The 19412-nt window shown below is 36.0% G+C and overlaps 2 protein-coding genes across 2 annotated transcripts in view; one reads left to right on the top strand and one right to left on the bottom strand.

Annotated features, from left to right (window-relative positions):
• Positions 1–2275: 2275 nt before the first annotated feature.
• On the bottom strand, positions 2276–6849 carry LOC148959302 (mitochondrial import receptor subunit TOM20 homolog). Its single transcript, XM_089110432.1, has 5 exons — positions 6689–6849; positions 5654–5700; positions 4052–4139; positions 2837–2988; positions 2276–2556 (listed from the first exon to the last, which is right to left on the bottom strand). Exons 1-5 carry the CDS (start codon positions 6810–6812, stop codon positions 2503–2505), a joined length of 465 nt encoding a protein of 154 aa, XP_088966558.1. The 5' UTR covers positions 6813–6849; the 3' UTR covers positions 2276–2502.
• A 42-nt stretch (positions 6850–6891) lies between these two features.
• The window catches only part of LOC135693380 (histone acetyltransferase KAT5), a 17548-nt gene continuing 5027 nt past the window's right edge, over positions 6892–19412 (top strand). Inside the window, exons 1-9 of the mRNA XM_065211845.2 lie at positions 6892–7059; positions 9164–9224; positions 9474–9542; positions 10543–10796; positions 11449–11715; positions 12946–13035; positions 14704–14844; positions 15875–15968; positions 18682–18841. Of these exons, the coding sequence (XP_065067917.2) occupies positions 7039–7059; positions 9164–9224; positions 9474–9542; positions 10543–10796; positions 11449–11715; positions 12946–13035; positions 14704–14844; positions 15875–15968; positions 18682–18841 (1157 nt within the window). The 5' untranslated portion in view covers positions 6892–7038. The remainder of the gene's footprint in view (positions 7060–9163; positions 9225–9473; positions 9543–10542; positions 10797–11448; positions 11716–12945; positions 13036–14703; positions 14845–15874; positions 15969–18681; positions 18842–19412) is intronic.

The raw sequence follows: 19412 nt of genomic DNA, 5'->3' as shown, positions 1-19412 counted from the left end.
CACGTCATTTCTTCTGCCTTTCCTTAAGGTCATTCTCTTTTTAATGCTCACCCTCTCCCTCTTGCTCTCACCTTCATACTCTCACCATCATGCTTTCACCTTCTACTCTCAAGACCCTTCCATCACTTGTCCTTGAAGAAAATAGTCGTTACTTAGAGTCATTCATGAAATGGTGCCAATTTTTCGAGTTTTGAGCAGCAATCGACTGAATTAGGGGGTTTGAAGTGAAATTTATACACAATTGGTGACGAGGATTGAAATAACTAATGACAAGTGTTTAGTTTTAACTTTGGGGCAATATCTGGGGAAATATCAAGCCTCTTCTTTTTACTCATTGATCTTTCCCCAGAAGGGAGGGGGTGGGGGGAGTTATCTGATGTAATTCGGACAGCGGTGTTCAGGTTGGGTTATGAACCCCAAGCGGGCATTTTTGGGATATGAATAAACACTGGCGGTGGCAGCTCTATGCCCTCATTCTAGCAGTACCGACAAACCACGATACATGCAGGGCGATACCACATCATACCATTTACTGCCGACTGTCTGACATGCAGGTTATTGTGGTTTTCTTACCTTCACTCATAAAAAATAAACTAATATAGGTATTTCTTGTACCTTACATACCTAACTATCCCTATTGATTTCACAGCTTTTGATGTTTTCGACTTCGAGTCGGTAAATCAATTTTTTTCGACATCATTAAGACCCGAAGAATATTCCAGCACTTCATGGGCCCAAAAAGTATCTAAACAAAAGCATATCTATAGCTCACCCCAAAAAAGTATTTTTACCCTAACTGTAAACCGAAATAAGGACCCAGCATACAGAATAAGCCATCTAGGATTTCGCCAAGTTTCTCTACTCTTAAGAACTTTTATGAGCGAAATAACGGAAGAGCAGCCTGCCAACCATGTATTTTTCGGTTGTTCTTCTGGCCTGAGCGCTTTGAACTAGCTATGGTAAATAGAATTCCATCATGGCGTCGCAAACTCCGAGATGGTCGAATAAAAGAACGATGTAAGAGCAAAATAACGATTAGCTTGCGCAGTGGTAGAGGAAAATTGAATGAAAATTATAATATTTCTTTTTACACGACTCAACCCTTCAGCTACCCTAAACCTATCCCAAAGGTTTTCTGGGCTTAATTTCTTCATAATCTTATACGTCATGACCGATCGATCGAATCGAATGAGATTTTCAACGCTCAACCAGTTACATGTCCAGTTTTCCTTCAATTTAGAACTTTCAATTATTGATCGAGTGAAGTAGAAAGTCTTATAATGCTGATGTCAGCTATGACACAACCAACATATCAGAGATGCGGGGATACAGCCACCATGTATACGTTTTGAAATTTGAATAGAATACATAAAATAAAAGCAAAATGAAACAATCTAATAAATAAAAGATGAAATTATTCCTTTTTAGTTTCAATGCACATAAATTTTGCAGTATCTGGTCACAGACTAACGAGCCGTGATGTAACCTTCAATGAAAATAGGTTCGACTCCTTGACAGGCTAAGAACTATTTTTTGTCAAATCTGGTAATATCATTCTGGAAAACTCGTAATTAGTAAATTATTTCGAAACTAAACTGGGTTCACAGAATCGCAATATCGAAAATGCAAGTATCCAAAACTACTGAGAACCTTTCTAACTTTTGAGCTTTGTATCGTCTGGTGAAATCATGAGAAAAAAGAGACAAGCCAGTTCATACTTGCAACACCTCAACAAATGTGACCCGGTAATCCTCCAAAACCCAGAATGCACCAAGCGTACAGAATCGAAAATTATGCACAGACAGAAATTCATTTGCTTATTAGGCTCTTCAACCATATAACGGTTCAGCAGTTGCCGAATGGCTAAAACAATGGACAAATTAAATGCACCATTTTTCTTCTCGTTCGGAAATTTTTGCTACCTTCATTTGTCATCGGACGATTTATACTCTAAGGAGTGTCAGGCAAAGACTTCTTCAGTACGCTACAAAATATCTTCCCCATTTTCACTAAACTTGGCAAATGTTATTGGAGGATAATAACAGCTAAAACCTTCTCTATTCTGCAATGAATAGTATCTGCGCATCCTGTTAATTCAGCCAAGGAAATGAACGAAAAAACGACAAGGAGAAAATCATGGAGAATCCTTTTTTTTCTCTATTCGAAACTCGCATTGTTCAGATTATCTCAAGGTAGAAGCTTAATCTCATTTTCGAGGCAGTACTCAAACATCGCTGGGCAGATGTAGCAAAAGCGATTCAGAAAAGATATAAAATATTGCTTAGGACGTTGATGAATTCACGCAACCATACAGAAATTAGGATAGAGAAAACGTCATAATTGCACATTCATAGATACGTGTTCTTTGGATGTAACCACTTAATACAAAAATAACTGATGACAGACAGGTTTTCCAAAACAGCATATACTACAAGGACATACAGGGCTCTTTATACATGACATGCATTCCCACAGATTGTGGCAACATGCTGTGATAGTATGTTAGTCCAATCCATCTGCTTCTGCAGATGCCGAGCTAGCTGCAGCAGATGGTTTCTGCAAAGAAGAAATTGTAAAAATCGCTATTCTCTAACTTGCATATATCATCGATGAAGAAACAGAGATAAAACATAAAATATTTGAGGACATGGTTAGACACTTGCTTCTGTTCTTGTTCTTGTTCACGAGAAATTTTTAATCTTATTATTTACAATAAAGCTGAAAAGCTCTATTATGGCAAAAACAATAAAAAGAAGTTGAAAGTGCAATTTGGTATGAAACGCAGACAGCAAACAAGTTGAAGAAGTAAGCTTTAAAACATACAAAGCAGACAAACCTGCTGTGTCGATCCAAGTTTTGCAAGATTCTGTAGCAATTTTTGGAAAACTGGAGGAGGAAGCATGTTCTGGAATACTTGAAGTAATTGTTGTGGTTGCCCACAAACAGCCATGGCATTAGTGAGATGTTTTACACAGTTTTCGTGGTCACCTAAAACAGAAAAAAACTTTTATCCCTAAAGGAACACTGGGGCTAACATGTTTTGGCAACATGAGTTGGTGAGGGATTTGTATTGTTAGGGTGTGAGCTCTTCAACATACATTTCAAGTTAGTTCAGAACATTTTAATCACTGGGATTTCAAAATTAAAGTTAACATTCAGTAATGCAGGTCTTCACTTTACTCTGTTGAGCATACTGGCAAATAAATTAGGAATTTCTTTCTTTGAATTATGCACACCATATATGCACACATCTAAGGAAAATCCATAGCTACGTTTTTAGCATTCTTATCTGAGGTTACGTTGCAGGCCTTCATCATTGCCTAAGTCACTGAGCCCCCTCCCCCCTCTCACTGGAGACAAAGGGATATGGCTTTCACCTAATGTAAAGCTGCATAAAAATTTATCATGATTTTAACAAAGCATTAAAATAATAAGAGCTTTTGTCAAAAAATTTATATCCATTTTTTGAGAAAATAGCACATAATATATATCAGCAAGATAAAGGTGGTAAGGCTTTCCATTGATCCAGTAGGGTGCTGCTTCTTCCAAAAGTTTGATACTCTGTCTCAAAAACATCAAAGTATATAGCAAACAGCCAACATGGCTTATTAGATGCATTTGATGATGGTATTTACAACACAGCTTGTAACCTTCTATCTTGAATCAAAAGTGACAATAAAACTACCCTAGATGCCTGAATTTTGGAAAAAAATCTACCAAAACAATTTTATTCCTATTTATCTACATTTGAAAAGTTTTCCATCCACCCATTACAACATACAATTCCTAACATATTGGATTTTTGCAGTTATACTTCAACATTTAAAAAATCTAATGAATACAACAGTCAAAAAGAAGACCTTATTCTGTCTATTCCTTTTGAGAATAAAAGAGCCAATTATCCCTACCACTGTTGATCATGTAATTTTCTACCTATTCCCTTGATCTGCTACCTATAATTCCTCAAGACTCAAAAGTATGTGAGAAACCAACAAAAATTTGTGAACAAGCATTTCTATTGGCTATTTATAATATCTGTTACCCTTTTTACCTTGCTCAAGCAGTTGTTCTCCAAGAGCAACTTGTTCCATGAAAAACTTTTGAACAGCCTCTTGGTCTTTCAAATCTGGTAAGTTGCCCTATAAAGAAAGTCACATACAATTGAAAATTGGTTGTTTACATTAAAGACAAGACAAGAAAGGTTTCTTGCTAAGTTAGCAATTGTTCAACATGTCAGGGCAGGAAAGCAGATATTCCTCAAATATCTAAGCATGCACAATTTGAAAGGGGTTACGTTTCTATGCAGTAAAAATCTTTAAGGGTAATGTCCAGAAGGTTAATCACTCAATCATAGAGGCATTGGGGGTTTCATTGAAGCCTGGAGCAGAAGATGAGCAAAAAGATGAGAATGCTGGGCTTGAAAAGGAAAAAATGTAATAAGAGGACAATGACAATAACAGGATGAATAGAATCAAACATGAAAAGACATCTTCCAAACAAACATTTTGGATGTCTAAAGATGTGAAAACCTTTTTGTAGTATGTAAAGAATACACAGCTGATATGGGCAAATACACTGCTGAAATTGAAGGTACACGGGTGTATGACTGTACCTAAAGATATTAAAGCTATTTGTGAAAATATAGTTACAAGTATAACTTTGTATGCAAAAACCACTAAAACGAAATAAGGCAACACAACTGAGGATAGAAAAGACTCAATACATTTTGAGACAAGTTTTTTTGACAAAGACAGTCACATTAATTATTGCCCCTTTAAAAGTGCTTTGTTTACTCCAAGTTATAAGGTAGTAATTTTGAGATTCTGAATTATGTGTGATGCTTGTAGGAAAGCGTATGGCATCATACCTCATCCGTAAACATTTTTTAAGCCCTGTTTCTAAAAATAAAATATTTGTCTAGTCATTGCAGCAACATTTTTTGTATGGAAATCCTCTTTTATGACATTCGAACATAGTTTTTCCACAATTTGAAGTTTCAATGTTTACCTTTACATAGACCATTTGGAGCAGCCTATTTCTTTCAACTTCTGATTGTTGAGGAAATTGCATAGAAATAACATGGTTAGGGACAGCATGTGCTACCAACTACATATAAACACTAACTTTTCAAGAGACCATTTTCCATTATTCAATATTTAAAAAAAAGGAATATTTAAAAAACTAACTTTCTCAAAGTATTGAAATACTTTAGCCTGGCCCAGAACAGTGGCATAGATAGAAGGGGTCAGAGGGGATGAATCCCCCTGTAAAGCTAAACTGCTATTTTGTCGAAATAATCTGATTGATATTGTCAGTTATATAACATGGTTGTCTATCAGTTTAGCGATCTCTTCTCTTTATTTTAAGGTAAGGTGCATAAAAATGCCTTTGACAAGAAGTCCAGAAAAATCTTCAAAAAGAATGACTCTAAAGATTTTATTTTAGGAGTTGACTCTAAATTTTAAGATATATTTTAAGAGTAAATAAATTTTACTTCAGTTTTAATGTAGTTTTGTTATATTCAAATATACAAAATTGTAAAAATGCCTTTTAAATATTTTTGTGGAAAGCTAACTTTCTTGCCCCTCTTATGCATTATCTTATCCAAGTCACTGGCCTAAAACCTCTCTATATTGCTTCACTGCTGATTTACCTCTAGTGTGGAGGCTTCTGTTTCTTTTCGTTTTCTTTCTTCTCTCTCTGCAATAAAGAAATGTCGTTGAGGACATTTGTTTCAATGGTTTCTATTTCTCCCTATCAGCCTGACTGGAAGCAAAGGGGCATTCAAAATATAAACATGGTGGACAAAGTTGACATAAGCAATAGAAACAAGAAAAGATTAAGAAATTAGCATTTAAATGAAAGGTAGTGTATTAGATTTCAAACTGGCTCCTGTGCATCAAAGACTGTATTTGAGACCCTTTTTGCACCAGATCTGCAGCAAGCAGGGACCTTTGTAACCCCCCCCCCCCATTTGTAGTTTTAGTGAGAATCTGTGGTCAGCAAAGATTCCAGAATGCATAAAGAAATTTTCCAAAAATTCTTAAATTGCAGGCAGGCACTTGAACTGAAAGCACGCAAGATACTTTTGCAATTTTTGAAAATGTTCCCTCTATTCTTTCTTGAATGTAAGTTAACGAATAACATAATGTGCCCTTTGACAAATTTCTTCCCTTGTCAGAGGTTTTCATGAAAATCTTAAGTAAAAAAAGACTTGTATTCAGAAAAGCAAATGCTAGTGGCATCAAGTTTCCATAATGAATTGTGCATTAATTGCATTCGGAAAAATATTGTTTGTACAATACATGCCTTTTATCAGAACCAGTAAATTTAAACTATTGGCTTCTTGTTCTTAATTTTTCCAAAACTTTGAGGCACGTTTTTTTCATGGTGTAAGCAGTGAGATCACTAGCAATTATGCTCAAACAGAGTTTTCTGTCCCAGTTGTCAACAAAATTAGAGTGTCATTCTCTTTTTGCCAAAAAGATTGAAAATTCCCTAAATGGCAAACAACTCCTTGTTTTTTGAATGATTTTTTAACAAGGTTTCACAATTTTATTGAATTATAGCTGGTTCTTAATTTGTTCTAAACCTTTTTAGAACAATTAGACAATTTTGAGGCTCGTGCCCACGTTGTCGTTGTTGTTGACAAGAATGCTGTTAAGTCGATAAAAAAGAATGAAGTTACTTTGTTTCAATTTCTTCTTGAAATCTGGATCACTTCTTCTTTTATGATCAAAATAAAAGCAGTAACCAATGAAGCCAAGGCCGCACACGCCAGCAACTACTCCCATCGGTTTCATCATCGTCATTTCTGCAGAGTTCGTGGATCATGAGAAGGCCAAAAACCTCGTTTCTCGTATTCAATGCAATGCCGAAAAGAGGCTGTTATTAAAAACATGGCGGCCCCCATGTAGTCAAAACACTGACTATCAACCTTTAGATTTTTTCACAATTTACGAGTCGGTGGATAGTTATAAACAAGTATTGCTCACAAGAAGAAAATTAGAAGTCAGATCCTTCATTGGAATTGAAGAGATGAATGAAAAGATGCAATCGGTAGGTGTTTTCGATAATAGTTCGCTGTGCAACTAATACTGAACATGTTTTGGCCTAAGCGTCAGGGTTCAGTGGAATTATTCATTTAAAAATCAAGATAATTACCTAAAATTTCATGAATCGTGCAACCATAACGAAATGAAAATCTTTGAACTTGATTTATATGTAATCATTGAATTTTGAATTAGTTTCAATTGTTAAAATGAAAGCACTGGTTTGGTTTATTAACTGTTTATCCTGAGTTTCCTAGCTGAACTTCTGCTTTCTGATATTTCTGATATTGCTTTTGAATCAATCATATGTCAAGCTAAAACAGAAAGTTCAATAGAAAATTACCTTGTAATGTGTGGAAGTAAAATAAGAAGAAGAAGGAACTGGCTGACCTATGATTTTTTCACCTGTCGTTTTTAAATTGATGTCTGTTCGTAGCTTAGAACTTTGTTCAATAAGCTTTTTCCCAGCAGAAGTGCTGATGGTTTATTTTTATGTGTCTTTTGCTACCAATTCTATAGCAAAGTTGCTTAACATACCTTTTTGGCATGCCAGCTCTAACAATAGATGACAGATACTTATAGCAACATATTTTCTTGAAAAGAACAAAGAAAGCAAGCAATTTTTTCTTCCTCTGTTAGAATGGAAATAGAGATTGTCTGAGATTAAAGACTAGTAGAGATTAAAGATTGTCCTTATATACAGTCCTGGTAATACAAATTTTGTCGGCATGCTGGTAATAGCACAACTTGAAAAGTTTAGGCGTATGATGGTGTGCGATCCATAAAGTGAAGATCTTACGATTTTTATGAAGACCTGATAGGCTTTTGAATGCCAAGTATGTATTTGAATGCCAAGTAAGTTTTAGCCCCTGTTGCCACTACTCTGTATTTGTGTGAGAACTGATACTATTCGATTTGTAGTTCCATAAGGGCACTCAAAAACCAGGCTTTCATGGGAAATTTATAGAAGGCGTGCTTACCAGTGCACACCTGAAAACATCCAGGCATGTAGTGGCATGTGACATTTTTTTTGCCAAAATTTACGGTTATTATGATAGATCTATGTGGAAATTGCCAACATGACATTTCTGACAAATTACTTGAATTTTAATAAAAAACATGGTTTTTTAAAGACTTGAGCTAGTTTCTACACAAGTATAAATCTTACTTAATATATCAGCAAAAAACGACACTACAAGTACAGACAAATGTTTGCCATGTCACAAACTGTTTTCATCAGCTTCAATAATGAATCCTTAGCAGAGTCATCAAGGGGCTTGGTCTTCATCTGGTTGTAATGGCCATTTTGCTGCGTAAAGTCGTTATATAGTTTGTTATATTATATATATAGTTATATAGTTTGTTATATACGGGATTTGTTATACCGGGAGAATTTGTACAGAGTAAGGCAGAATCCAGGGGGGCAAACATTTTTTTGTCATACCGTTAAAATATTTTTATGATTATTAAAATTTTGTTTTTTGATTTGTAATACTGACAAGGTGCTAAGTCTTTTTGAAGTGGCATGAAGTACCAGTACCAAGGAAGGATAAACCCATAAAAACAATAGTTATGAATTTTGCTCTCAAAATAAAACTATATGTGTGATATTTTGCACTCCTGGAAAGCAGAATGCATGTGAACTGCCCGTGCAATGAAAAGCATGCCTTGGCAGTTTTAGGTGTGTGTAGAGGCATGCACGTGCGATTGTGTCTAATTGTACCAGGACTGTATATAACATTGTAAGAACATTTTACCACAAATTTCCTAAAAGTTTTATGAGCCAAAACTTGAAGAAATGGGGGTTGTGCATAATACCTGAACTTGTGAAATGTGCCTATGCCACAGAGACAGCAATAAGACAGAATACAGTAGAGCAATTAGACTGTTTTCAAAATCCTAGTTTAAATCTTTTGCCAGTACTTAGTTGACGAAGTTTTATTTGGTTCCTTGCAAAATGCTGCATGCTGTATTTACTGGATTATATTTCACCCCTATAATCAAATAACTATGGTTCATGAGAAAATGCAATGATTTATGGTATGTTGTTAAGTAATTTGTAGAATTTTAGTCTTGTGTGTCTGCTTGCCTGAATTTCATTCATATTTTAGATAAGTCAAGTTGTGGAAGGATGCAGGCTTCCAGTCAATATGTCAAGTTCTGATGACTGGCGTTAGTATGAAATTTATGTTTTTTCTTATCAGTACTATTAGCAATTTTTAAATATCATTTATAATACCTTTATCATTTGTGTATAGATTCGATAGTTGGTGGATGAGGTTGTAAAGTTAAGTAGGGTAATACTGAAAAGAAGAGAAACTGAATCATCATTTTTATTTGCTTTACTTTTTGCATGCCTCAGCTTGTTGCTATTAGTAGAAAATTGTTACTAGACATTTGATGTGTTGGTTTATTTTGCAGCCCTGGCAGAAATTGTTAGCAAAAGAGAAAGAGCTGGTAGAGCAGAGTTCTATGTGCATTACATTGACTGTAAGTACCAATGATGTCAATGTATCAATGCATCAATTTACCACTATAAATTAGACAAGCTATCACAATGACTGCTGGTAGTAGGCATTGAGTCATGGTAAATAGGCTTTCTCTATAGTGGTTCATTTGGTTTCGGCGTGATCACTGCTGTTGCATGTGATATTGGCATCTAGTGTTGACAACTTGCTAATGATGGAAATTGTTTTGTCAATCAGTACAAGGTGAGTTCATGTGACCAGTGCCAGGTCAACCAATAGCATTGCAGTCATGAAAATCATGACTCAGTGGATTTTGGCACTTAGGGTATACCCAATCCATTATATCATGACTCAATGCCTTTAAGTCAATAACAAAACTCAAATCAGTTTTTAATTGAAGTCTAATTATTGCTTGAGATAATTCTCATTAGCTATTTGCACGCATTGGACAATTTGAGCGTGTGTAGCATGCAATTGCATGCCTCATATCACAATGACTGCCATATTTATATGAAATTTTGCAATCTAAAATTCAATGTTTACAGTTTTTAAAATGAAATGGAAAATTGAAACGTATTGCATTGTACTGTAGCACATTTGTTCTAGCATTGCTCAAAGTATGTGACAATATTTGTTTTCTTAAACCTTTTTTGAGAAAACCTGACATCCTATCTGTAAATATTTGATAATCCAAATGAGTTATCAAAAATAAAAGCACCCTCCTCAGATTAACTCTAAAATAAGATTGAAGACTCAACTAACGACACAAAGCTTTTTCTTTTCTTTCCCATCTAAACATGCTTGTATGCTTTCAATCTCGAAATTCTCTCTTTTTGTTTGGAAATACACAGTGGAATCCAGCTATTACGCACTAATATTCTAGTGTCTTGGATTCTGATATAAACATTTATTCTATTGTAATTACTTCCTGTATAAGAACCTATGGCGTAACGAATTTTTATTTTTTTTCCATAAAATGGCGATTTAACGTCAAACAAATGAAATTATTGTTGATTTTATAGACAATAAACGACTGGATGAATGGGTAACTGTGAACCGACTCGATCTTTCCCGTGTACAACCACCAAAAGCAGACGAAAAAAGAAAGTCCCAAGTTTCCACATCAGCCCCTTCTCCTGCGCAGCCTTTGCCTAAACAGCCGAGTCCTGGGAAAGCCAAGTCCCCGGAGAGAGAACCAGTTACTGTGAATGGCATACAGCCAAAGAAAGGAGCTGTCGCAGGAAGAAAGCGCAAGGCAAACGCGCTTCTTGACGAGGTTTTCTATTCGCTTAAATCATATGATTTCTCAGCAAAAGCATAAAAGCAAAAACATTTGATGTCCATAAAAGCTTTTTCCCTTCTGTGTACACTGGAAATGTGAAAGTAGAGATTACAACTGTTGATATTGTTAAAATTTTCAACTTTTAAACTATGATGTTATTGTTTTATGGCAAAAAGGCAGGTACATATTACAAAAGCAAGTTCCCTAATGTTAGACAGTTTTTTAACTGTTTGCTGGTACATGCGGGACTAAGTATTCCAGTCTTTGTTTTCAGATGTACTTTGAAAATTTCCACATATGAACTCTAAATCATACTTTTGTCAGTCCATTTATAAACCTTGAATTCGCAAGCTCGAGTTTAGAAGACACAAGAATGTATTTTAAGGCGCCATTGCCTAAACTGAAATTGTATTTCATATGTTCAGCGAGACTAGCTTTCAAAGTTGTCTTTGTTTCTTGCAAATACCAATTAATACCAATTTTAAAAATTATTTTCTTTATTGGGTATTAAGATGGATTAATATACTGATACGGTGGCTTCTAATGAAAGACTCAGCATACACAGGTTGTACAAAACTTTTACTTAGGCTGTACAGTTTGCTCATCAAACCTGAAGTTTTGTATCATTCCTGCATTTGCTTTGTAGCCCGAATCTGTGGACAGCCCCTCTTCGACATCGGGGGAGGTATGCAAATCAAGCAGCTTACGATCTGGCGGGAGCATGGTGGAAAAATCTCAAGATGATATAGTAACAAGGGTGAAAAATATCCAGCTAATTGAAATCGGAATCCATAGAATCAAGCCATGGTATTTCTCTCCATATCCCATTGAATTGACACAGTTGCCGTGTGTTTTCATTTGCGAATTTTGCCTGAAGTATGTCAAGAGCTTTTGCTGCCTGAGTCGGCACAGGGTGAGCCATTAAATTGCTTTTACCGTAACTCCCCCGGGGGCTTATTTATTGTTTGGGGCTAGTTCGAAAATAGGGCCTTATTTTGCAGCAGCCAACAACAATGCCAGGGTAAAGTTGATTGATCTTTTTGAGGCTGGTGAATGTGCTTAAAAATACAGATGTATTGAGATAAACCCATTGCTATTGAGGCAGTAGCTCAGCCCGTGTGGCCTATTTTAGGGTGGGGGCTTACTTCACAGAAATATTTTAGGTTAGAGGCTTCTTGGAGGTCGGGGGGGGGGGGCTAGTGGTAACTACCAGGCAGGCCTTAAACAAGCGGTAGATGGGAAAGGTTAAGTAAATAATGACTGGGGATGATGTTGAACGCAAACAGCAGCCGCTAAGAGCCGCCAGGAGTAACAGGTGCTTCATACCGATCAAGCTCAATGTCCAAACGAAGCCTAAAGAAAAACTTTATGTCAACCTTCCCTTGTTTCATTACAATTTGTTAAAACTGTAATCAATGCAATTTTTCTAAACCGTAATATCTTGTCTGCCAGTTTCTCGTTCCTAGATTTTGTAGTTTTTCTTCACTTTCATTAAGCTAATCTTGGATTTTATTTAGAGCCAAATGGATTTTGGCAATGGGGCAGCGGGTATGCGGCGTTGAATCTGCTGTTGATATTTGTAAATATAAGATGTTCCTAAGTAAAGCTCTAATGGATGATATCTTGTCTACGGCAATACCAACCTAACTGCCCACTTTCTGCTCACCCAGGACGGCATTTTTTGCCGGACGCATGTTTCTCAAGGGAAAAAAGCATCAATATGGTATATCTTCGAACTAGCACTTTCCTCGTGATTAAAGTATTCATAAAGCTGTGTTACTAGTAAACTGTAATTCTGGCCAAGTACGAGTTACGGTCGCTTGACCGCCATCTTGGAAAAGCCTTTGCGTCACAGGCGAAGGAGGCAGGTCGAGATATTAACGTTTACAGTCTAATATCAAACTTTTTCCAGTTGCTAAAGTTGGTCTTTGAAAAACTGCTGAATGGTTGTTGATGGCATTTTCAGCATTTTCTGGCTTATTCAAATTACACCTTTCTGCAAGGCCCTTAGCTTGTGTAATTAACGAGCGGTTTGAACATTTTAGCGAATATTCTAACAATTCATGTATTTTTAATAAGACAGGAAGTCATCCACCCGTTTTGAGAATTTACCTCGCTAATATCAAGCTCTTTCTTTTCTCAGGAAAAATGCAACCTCTATCATCCACCTGGAAATGAAATTTATAGGAAAGATAACATTTCCTTTTTTGAAATTGATGGAAGAAAAAATAAGGTGGGTAGACTTTTTCATGTACTATTAGGGATAGAAAAATGATATATTTTAAAATTTGTAGGGGCGTCGTAAAGCTAATTAAGGGGGTCAGGGGTTGGATTGCCATGAATATGAAATTAGAGCAGTAGAATTTTTGGCTTTGGGGGCTTATCTGGTATTCTGGGTAAATGTTCTTGGGATTCCCTTGTTACCTGGAACGACTTCGGGGTTGTAAAAGGGACAACTCAAAACTGTTAAGATCTTTGATAGATAGAGGGTTAGAAAAAGTATATTGGCGTGAAGACAATTCAAACGAAATGAATTAGGATTGAATTTATTTTTCTTCTGTTTGCATGGGTAAAAAGGCATTCATATGATCGAAGACCTCGAGAAAGGCAAATGAAAGCAAAATATGAGAGTGCCATGCCCCATAACTGGCCTTCTTTTTATTCTCGGAGGAAGATTCTCCAAGCTTAAAGTGCCTAAGAAATAAAATTTTACACACAGTTTTTTAGAAAATTAGCTCAAAAATTTTCATGGGAAAGTATGTTTTGGGGGTTTCAAAAACAATGAGTGCGAGTGACAAAGCATAAGAATCAGTGACGTCACAAGGTTTGCAGTTGGTTCCGTCTTCACAAAAACACACTTAGTCAGGGCTGTTAGTCAAACAATTGTGCAAATTGTAATGCCAGCATGAAATTTTGCAAAAAGCGGTAGTTTGATACGCTGAAAAAGACAGGATATGGAACCCAACTAAAAATTGCCCCCTTTGACTGTTTTGAGACCGGCGTTCTTTGCCCCAAGCCCCTAATGGCGTTATCACAATATCTCTTCTGAAAGTAAGTACAATAGCACGAAACTTTACAACAGATGGTGGTTTGATACGGTTCAAAAGAAAGGATATGGAACCTAGCTAAAATTGTCCCCGTTTTCTATTTTTGGACTGGGGTACTTTGCTCGATTCCTTTAAGGACGGGGTTATCGTATCTAAGTCGTACTTAAGTACTACAGCATGGAACTTTGTAAAATAGGACAGTTTGATATGCTGAAAAAGTTATGATAAAGACCCTGGCTGAAAATTCCCCCCTTTGGCTATTTTTATACTAGGGTACTTTACCGCATGAATCTAATAATGATGTTATTTTGATATATTTGCTGAAAGTAGGTACAATAGCAGGAAACTTTGCAATAGGTGGCAAACTGATACGCAGAAAATCTGATTTCCCTTGTTCTATTTTCAGACTGGGGTACACTCACTGCCCCAGACCCTAATAGACGGTATTATCGTATTTCAGTCGTACTTTGGTACAACGGTATGAAACTTTGCAAAAAGGGACAGTTTGAGGCCCTCATAAAGATTGGATATGGACTCTGACTTGAAATTTCCCCCTTCGGCAATTATAACTGTAGTTCCAATAGCGACCTCCATACTCCTAGTGTACTAAACGCCAACTGCTTCAGTGTTTGCAAATCTTATGACGTCACGAATAGCGCGCTCTTTCACCTCAACAATATATCATTGAAGTGTGCCTTTATCTAAACTTTTCAAATTTCATTTCAAAAGCACTTTAAAGAATATTTCTGGAGAAAATAATTAACATAGTTTTGAACCCTGTCTGTTCTTTTTTCGATTTTCAAAATGACTTTTTATTGCATCATTCCCAACTAGATTTTCTTTTTTCTTTCCAGGTTTACTCGCAAAATCTTTGTTTGTTGGCAAAATTATTCCTTGATCACAAAACCTTGTATTACGACACAGACCCATTTCTATTTTACGTAATGACTGTTTTCGATAGACATGGATTCCATATTGTCGGTTTTTTCTCCAAGGTAAGAATGCTTCTCTCAAAAATGCACATTTTTTGGAACAGAGTCACGTGTCTTAAAGGCACAGTAAAACTTCTACTGTAGCTCAACTGGAAAATACGAATCATAGCTTACCAAAAACATGATTTTTTTAACGTGCATCTTCTCGAATTTATGATAAATTCAAAAATGCACATCTTTTGGAACGGAACCACGTAAACTTCTACTGTAGCTCAACTGTGAAATACAAATCACAGCTTACCAAAAACATGAATTTCTTAAAATGCATCTTCTAGAGTTTAAATGATAAATTCTTTTCTGCATACCCTAATAAATTCTTTGCCGCAGAGAATCGCCTTCCCCATAAGTGCCTCCAATAAACATTCCCCCAATAAGCTCCTCCCCTGTCTACAATAAAATGAAGATTGAAATTGCGCTACGCAAGCATCCCATAATGCATTTTTAGACTGTCTGAAATCAATTTTGATTAATCCGTAGAAGTTTACCGTAAATCCTCGAGTAAGCCCCCTTATTTGCAAAAATGAATTTTTGGGTGGGGGCTTATTCGAGGGGGGCTTATTTGCAAAAATGATTTTTTAGGTGGGGGCTTATTCGAGAGGGGGGGGGCTTATTCGAGCGTGGGGGCTTATTTTAGGATTTACGGTACTGGCATTGTTTGGATCGTCGCCACGCTCGCAAAGGCCAATTGTTAGCAATGAGTCTTTAAGATTCAGAAATTTACTTCTGTGAAGATGATTGAAATAACAGCAGATACAATTAATCACAGCAGCCCTTTCAACCAAGTTTCCTTATCCATAATGAAAAGTCTAATCCATGAGGCGAAACGTTGCGAAAACAATAGGAAACGAAGAAATTCGTTACTTTTCCCCCGTGTGTAGGGTTTGGTTGAATTTTTATGTTGTAATACCTATAAGAATCTACTTAATATAGAGTTGAAAGGATTTTTTAGGCTCGTTGACACGGTAAGAAAGGTATTTTTTGTTTTTTTTAAAAATGTTCTGTTGAGTATCTAAAACCAAAAAATCCTTTTTAGGAAAAAGAATCTACCGAAGATTATAATGTCGCATGTATATTGACGTTACCCCCTTACCAACGGAAAGGTTATGGGAAGCTGCTTATTGAGTTCAGTAAGTATAAATAAGGCCATGGTTATTTTTTATGTTCTGTGAGACGGGGGGAGGGAGGGTGGTTACACCGATCATCTGAGGTAGTACAAAAACTTTCCAAATTTGGGGCAGACAACAAAATCTTTCAACTTTCTGGAGATCCTTTGCATTCAGAAATTCTCAATACACTTTTCCTTTTCCATGTATGCTGGAACCTTTTTAATTTTTCTAAGCATTTGAAAAATACGATGTATCGGTGAAATACGAAAGGAAGAAATAAGACATTTACTTATATTTTACCTTAATGCGTAATTCTCTGATTTGATTGTTCAAAAGGCTTTTAATTTCAACACTGCGAAAATGTTCAGCCTCGTCGAAAAATGGCTTTTTCTGCTCCCTCGATTCGTACGCCTGATAGACTTACTGATTCAACATTGACGAATGAAGGGACAACGTGAAGTAGAAAATTGCATTAATTTCAACAGATTTGTCAGGGATTGTAGCTCAGGGTTTCTCTGGGTGCCATAGCCTCGAAATTCTGGAAAGAACCACGTAATAAAAATACCTTCTCCTCACACTTTCTGCTGCTTGCCTTCTCAGCTACCGACTTTAAAATGCTTTTATGGAACTGCTTTCAAAATGATATTTACTCCGGCTACCCCCCGCCAGCCCCTCCTCTCACGACGCCCTAAGAACCAATGGTGAATGCCTGATGATTTTCTCCAACCTTAGTGGTTTGAAATGAGAACCTTATACACAGCTAAGGATGGTAATAATTGGAGGGTGGGCATTAGGGAAGAACAACAGGGGGAGCTAGCAGAAATTGAGTATCAAGACAGTGGAAAGAAAGATGTTATATTGTTTTGTATTTAAATACTCTGTAATATTTTTACGAATAGGTTTCCATCAGAAACTACGTTTTAAAAATGACAACCCAAGGCATATTCAAATCAGTATTTTGTTTTTGCATCCACTCACTAAATCAAAGCAGAAATCTTTTGTTTACTTATCTTTAACAATAACTTCGCAATACTGAAAAATTGATCTGCACCTGTTTTCATCACTGATTCGACATGTTTTCGATTTCGGCTTGAAGTAATCAAAGAGCTTTTTGTCTTCCAACCAAAATCTTCGATTGAAATCGAATGTTTGTTAAGCAGCTTAATGCAGTGTTTGGTTGGATATTAAATTTCATTAAATTTTTCAGTCTTCGTATTTGAATGCTTAAATAAAACATAAATACAAATATTTGGCTAGTATCTGAAAAAGCAGAGAGATCTATCTAAACAAATAGTTTTCAAGCAAATAAATTTATTTAATTGTCTTTACCTATGTATACTAACAAAATATTGGTATGATTCTGAGGTCGGGAATAAACGGGAAGGAGGTGGTTGTCTAATGTGACTGTTAGAAAATTTTGAATTTTCATATCAATGGAACAAGGGGTTCGAATAGGCAGCAGAGAGTCTTAAAAACCTCAAGTACCGATTTATTTTAGACCACAGAATATCAGGGGCGACAATTTAATTTAGAAGGGGCGGAGAAAGACAGTCATCTTTCCGCGTTTCTTGTTCGAGGTGACTTCCCCTTTGCAAAATGTCTGATCTCCAAAATATATTTTCTGAGTCAATTGTAGGGAGGGGGAGTTGTTCAGCTTGACCATAAAATCTCTTGAAGAACTCCATGAAAATGGTGAAGGCTAATATGAAATGGGGGTTGAAAATTCTTCAGAAACTTTTGAACGGGTGTAGGAATAGAATGTGGGTTGGACAGAGAATATTCTATTTGGTGATCAGAAAATAAGTAATGAGCTGAATTGATGAAAGTTTTTAATAAAAACAATAATAATAATAATAATAGTAATAATACCTTTTTAACTGTTAGTTTGACAATTGTGTGAACGCTAATAAACACTAACATGAAGCAATTTAAGAGATTGCATTATGGAAGTCATTGACTGCAAGCGTTACAGGCGCATTAATTTTCGAAATACCAATCTTTTATAAGTACTTTGAATTGACTTGCATTTCTGGAAGATGTTATTTCATTTGGAAGCGAATTCCAAATCTTTGGACCCAAAAAGCTAATAGATCTTATACCATAACTTGTAGTTTTAACCTTTGGAATAGATAGAGTATCCATTTTACGAAGATTGTAGCTATTGGGTTTTGAGAGAAAGTAATCTTTCATAAAGACTGGATTCAAGTTGTGCAGAGTTTTGTAAACTTCTAGTGCTAGCAGCCGAATAGAGTGAATATGAATTGTAGTAGATTTAGCCTTGACTAGAAGTTTAGAATACGATGAAGTGTAGTCTGAGAGGGCTAATCGTCTATCTTTCCATTAGTCATTTTATGCCAGTTGAAAGTGGGCGGTTTGCCAATCTCCGAGTATCCTGGGACCAAGAGTTTTAAGGGGTGTTGGTTAGTTAGCTTGCATAAAATAAGCTTCGGGATGCTTTTTTGTGCTTCAGGTTATTGGATTTTACCTGTTTTGTGATTCTTTTTCAAACGTTATCCCCCGGTTGGTAAATTGATATTTTTTGCTTTGCACATCCGTACACTTTTTACATATTTTTAAAGTTGTATTTTGCACAGGGTGACGATGGTGAGATAGAGGTCCATGAATTGAGTACCCTCAAATTCTTTATTTACTGTTTCTCTAGAATTTTGCATATTTGATATCAATTTTAAACTTAGCAGTGGTTATTAAGTGGTTATATACAATTTCTCTTCAGGCTATGAGCTGTCTAAGTTTGAAGGAAAGACTGGACATCCAGAGAAACCCCTTTCTGATCTGGGGTTGTTATCGTACCGAAGCTACTGGTCTCAAACGATCATTGAAATTTTACTGCAGCTTAAGTCTGAAGACGGAAACACGCCAAACATTACCATCACGTAAGACATTTTGACTCTACTGAATTGTCTTTCCTTACCGCATTACACCAATTTTTATAGGAACTTGATAAATGTTCCTTCTGGATAATTTGAGGCTCCGGTGTTCTAAATATCATTCTAATTTCAAATTCATTTTTCCACAAGTTCATACTATCAATCGCTGTTAAAACCATTAAATAACTGTTTTGCGTTGTTCATAGAAACATCATTGACTTCCTGATCTGTTCTGATTTGTGATTTGTGAATATGAAGACTTGAGTTTTAAGTTTTCTCTTAAGCTATCGTCCATCGCAAGACATTCGTTCATTTTAGAATTGATAATTGGGCAGAGCATTTAGGAATATATGTTAGAGTAATCAAAGATTCGTCTATGAAAATTATGAAACCGTTAATGAACTAATATTTTGATCAATAAATACCTTTCATTCAAGCTTACAAATGACTTTATGAAATGCGGTATCTTCGCAAAGTTTTTTGGCCATGGTGATTTATAATAACATGCCGTAAATCCTCGAATTGGCCCCCCTTCGAAAAAGCCCCCCTCAAATATGCCCCCACTCTGGATATATAA

This window comes from Rhopilema esculentum, chromosome 10 (genome assembly GCF_057945365.1).
Source record: "Rhopilema esculentum isolate cy_ngs chromosome 10, ASM5794536v1, whole genome shotgun sequence".
NCBI lineage: Eukaryota > Metazoa > Cnidaria > Scyphozoa > Rhizostomeae > Rhizostomatidae > Rhopilema > Rhopilema esculentum.
Note: the sequence above shows the minus strand (reverse complement) of the source record. Positions and strands in the feature narration are given on the sequence as shown.

What these genes read in the sequence shown, in the direction of transcription:
- LOC148959302 (XM_089110432.1), bottom strand. Translation starts at nt 6,812, where the DNA reads ATGACGATGATGAAACCGATGGGAGTAGTTGCTGGCGTGTGCGGCCTT. An exon ending in CAAGAAGAAATTGAAACAAA is followed by an intron (nt 5,701 to 6,688) that starts GTAACTTCATTC and finishes TCTTTATTGCAG; the next exon opens with AGAGAGAAGAAAGAAAACGA. An exon ending in AGAACAACTGCTTGAGCAAG is followed by an intron (nt 2,989 to 4,051) that starts GTAAAAAGGGTA and finishes TTTCTGTTTTAG; the next exon opens with GTGACCACGAAAACTGTGTA.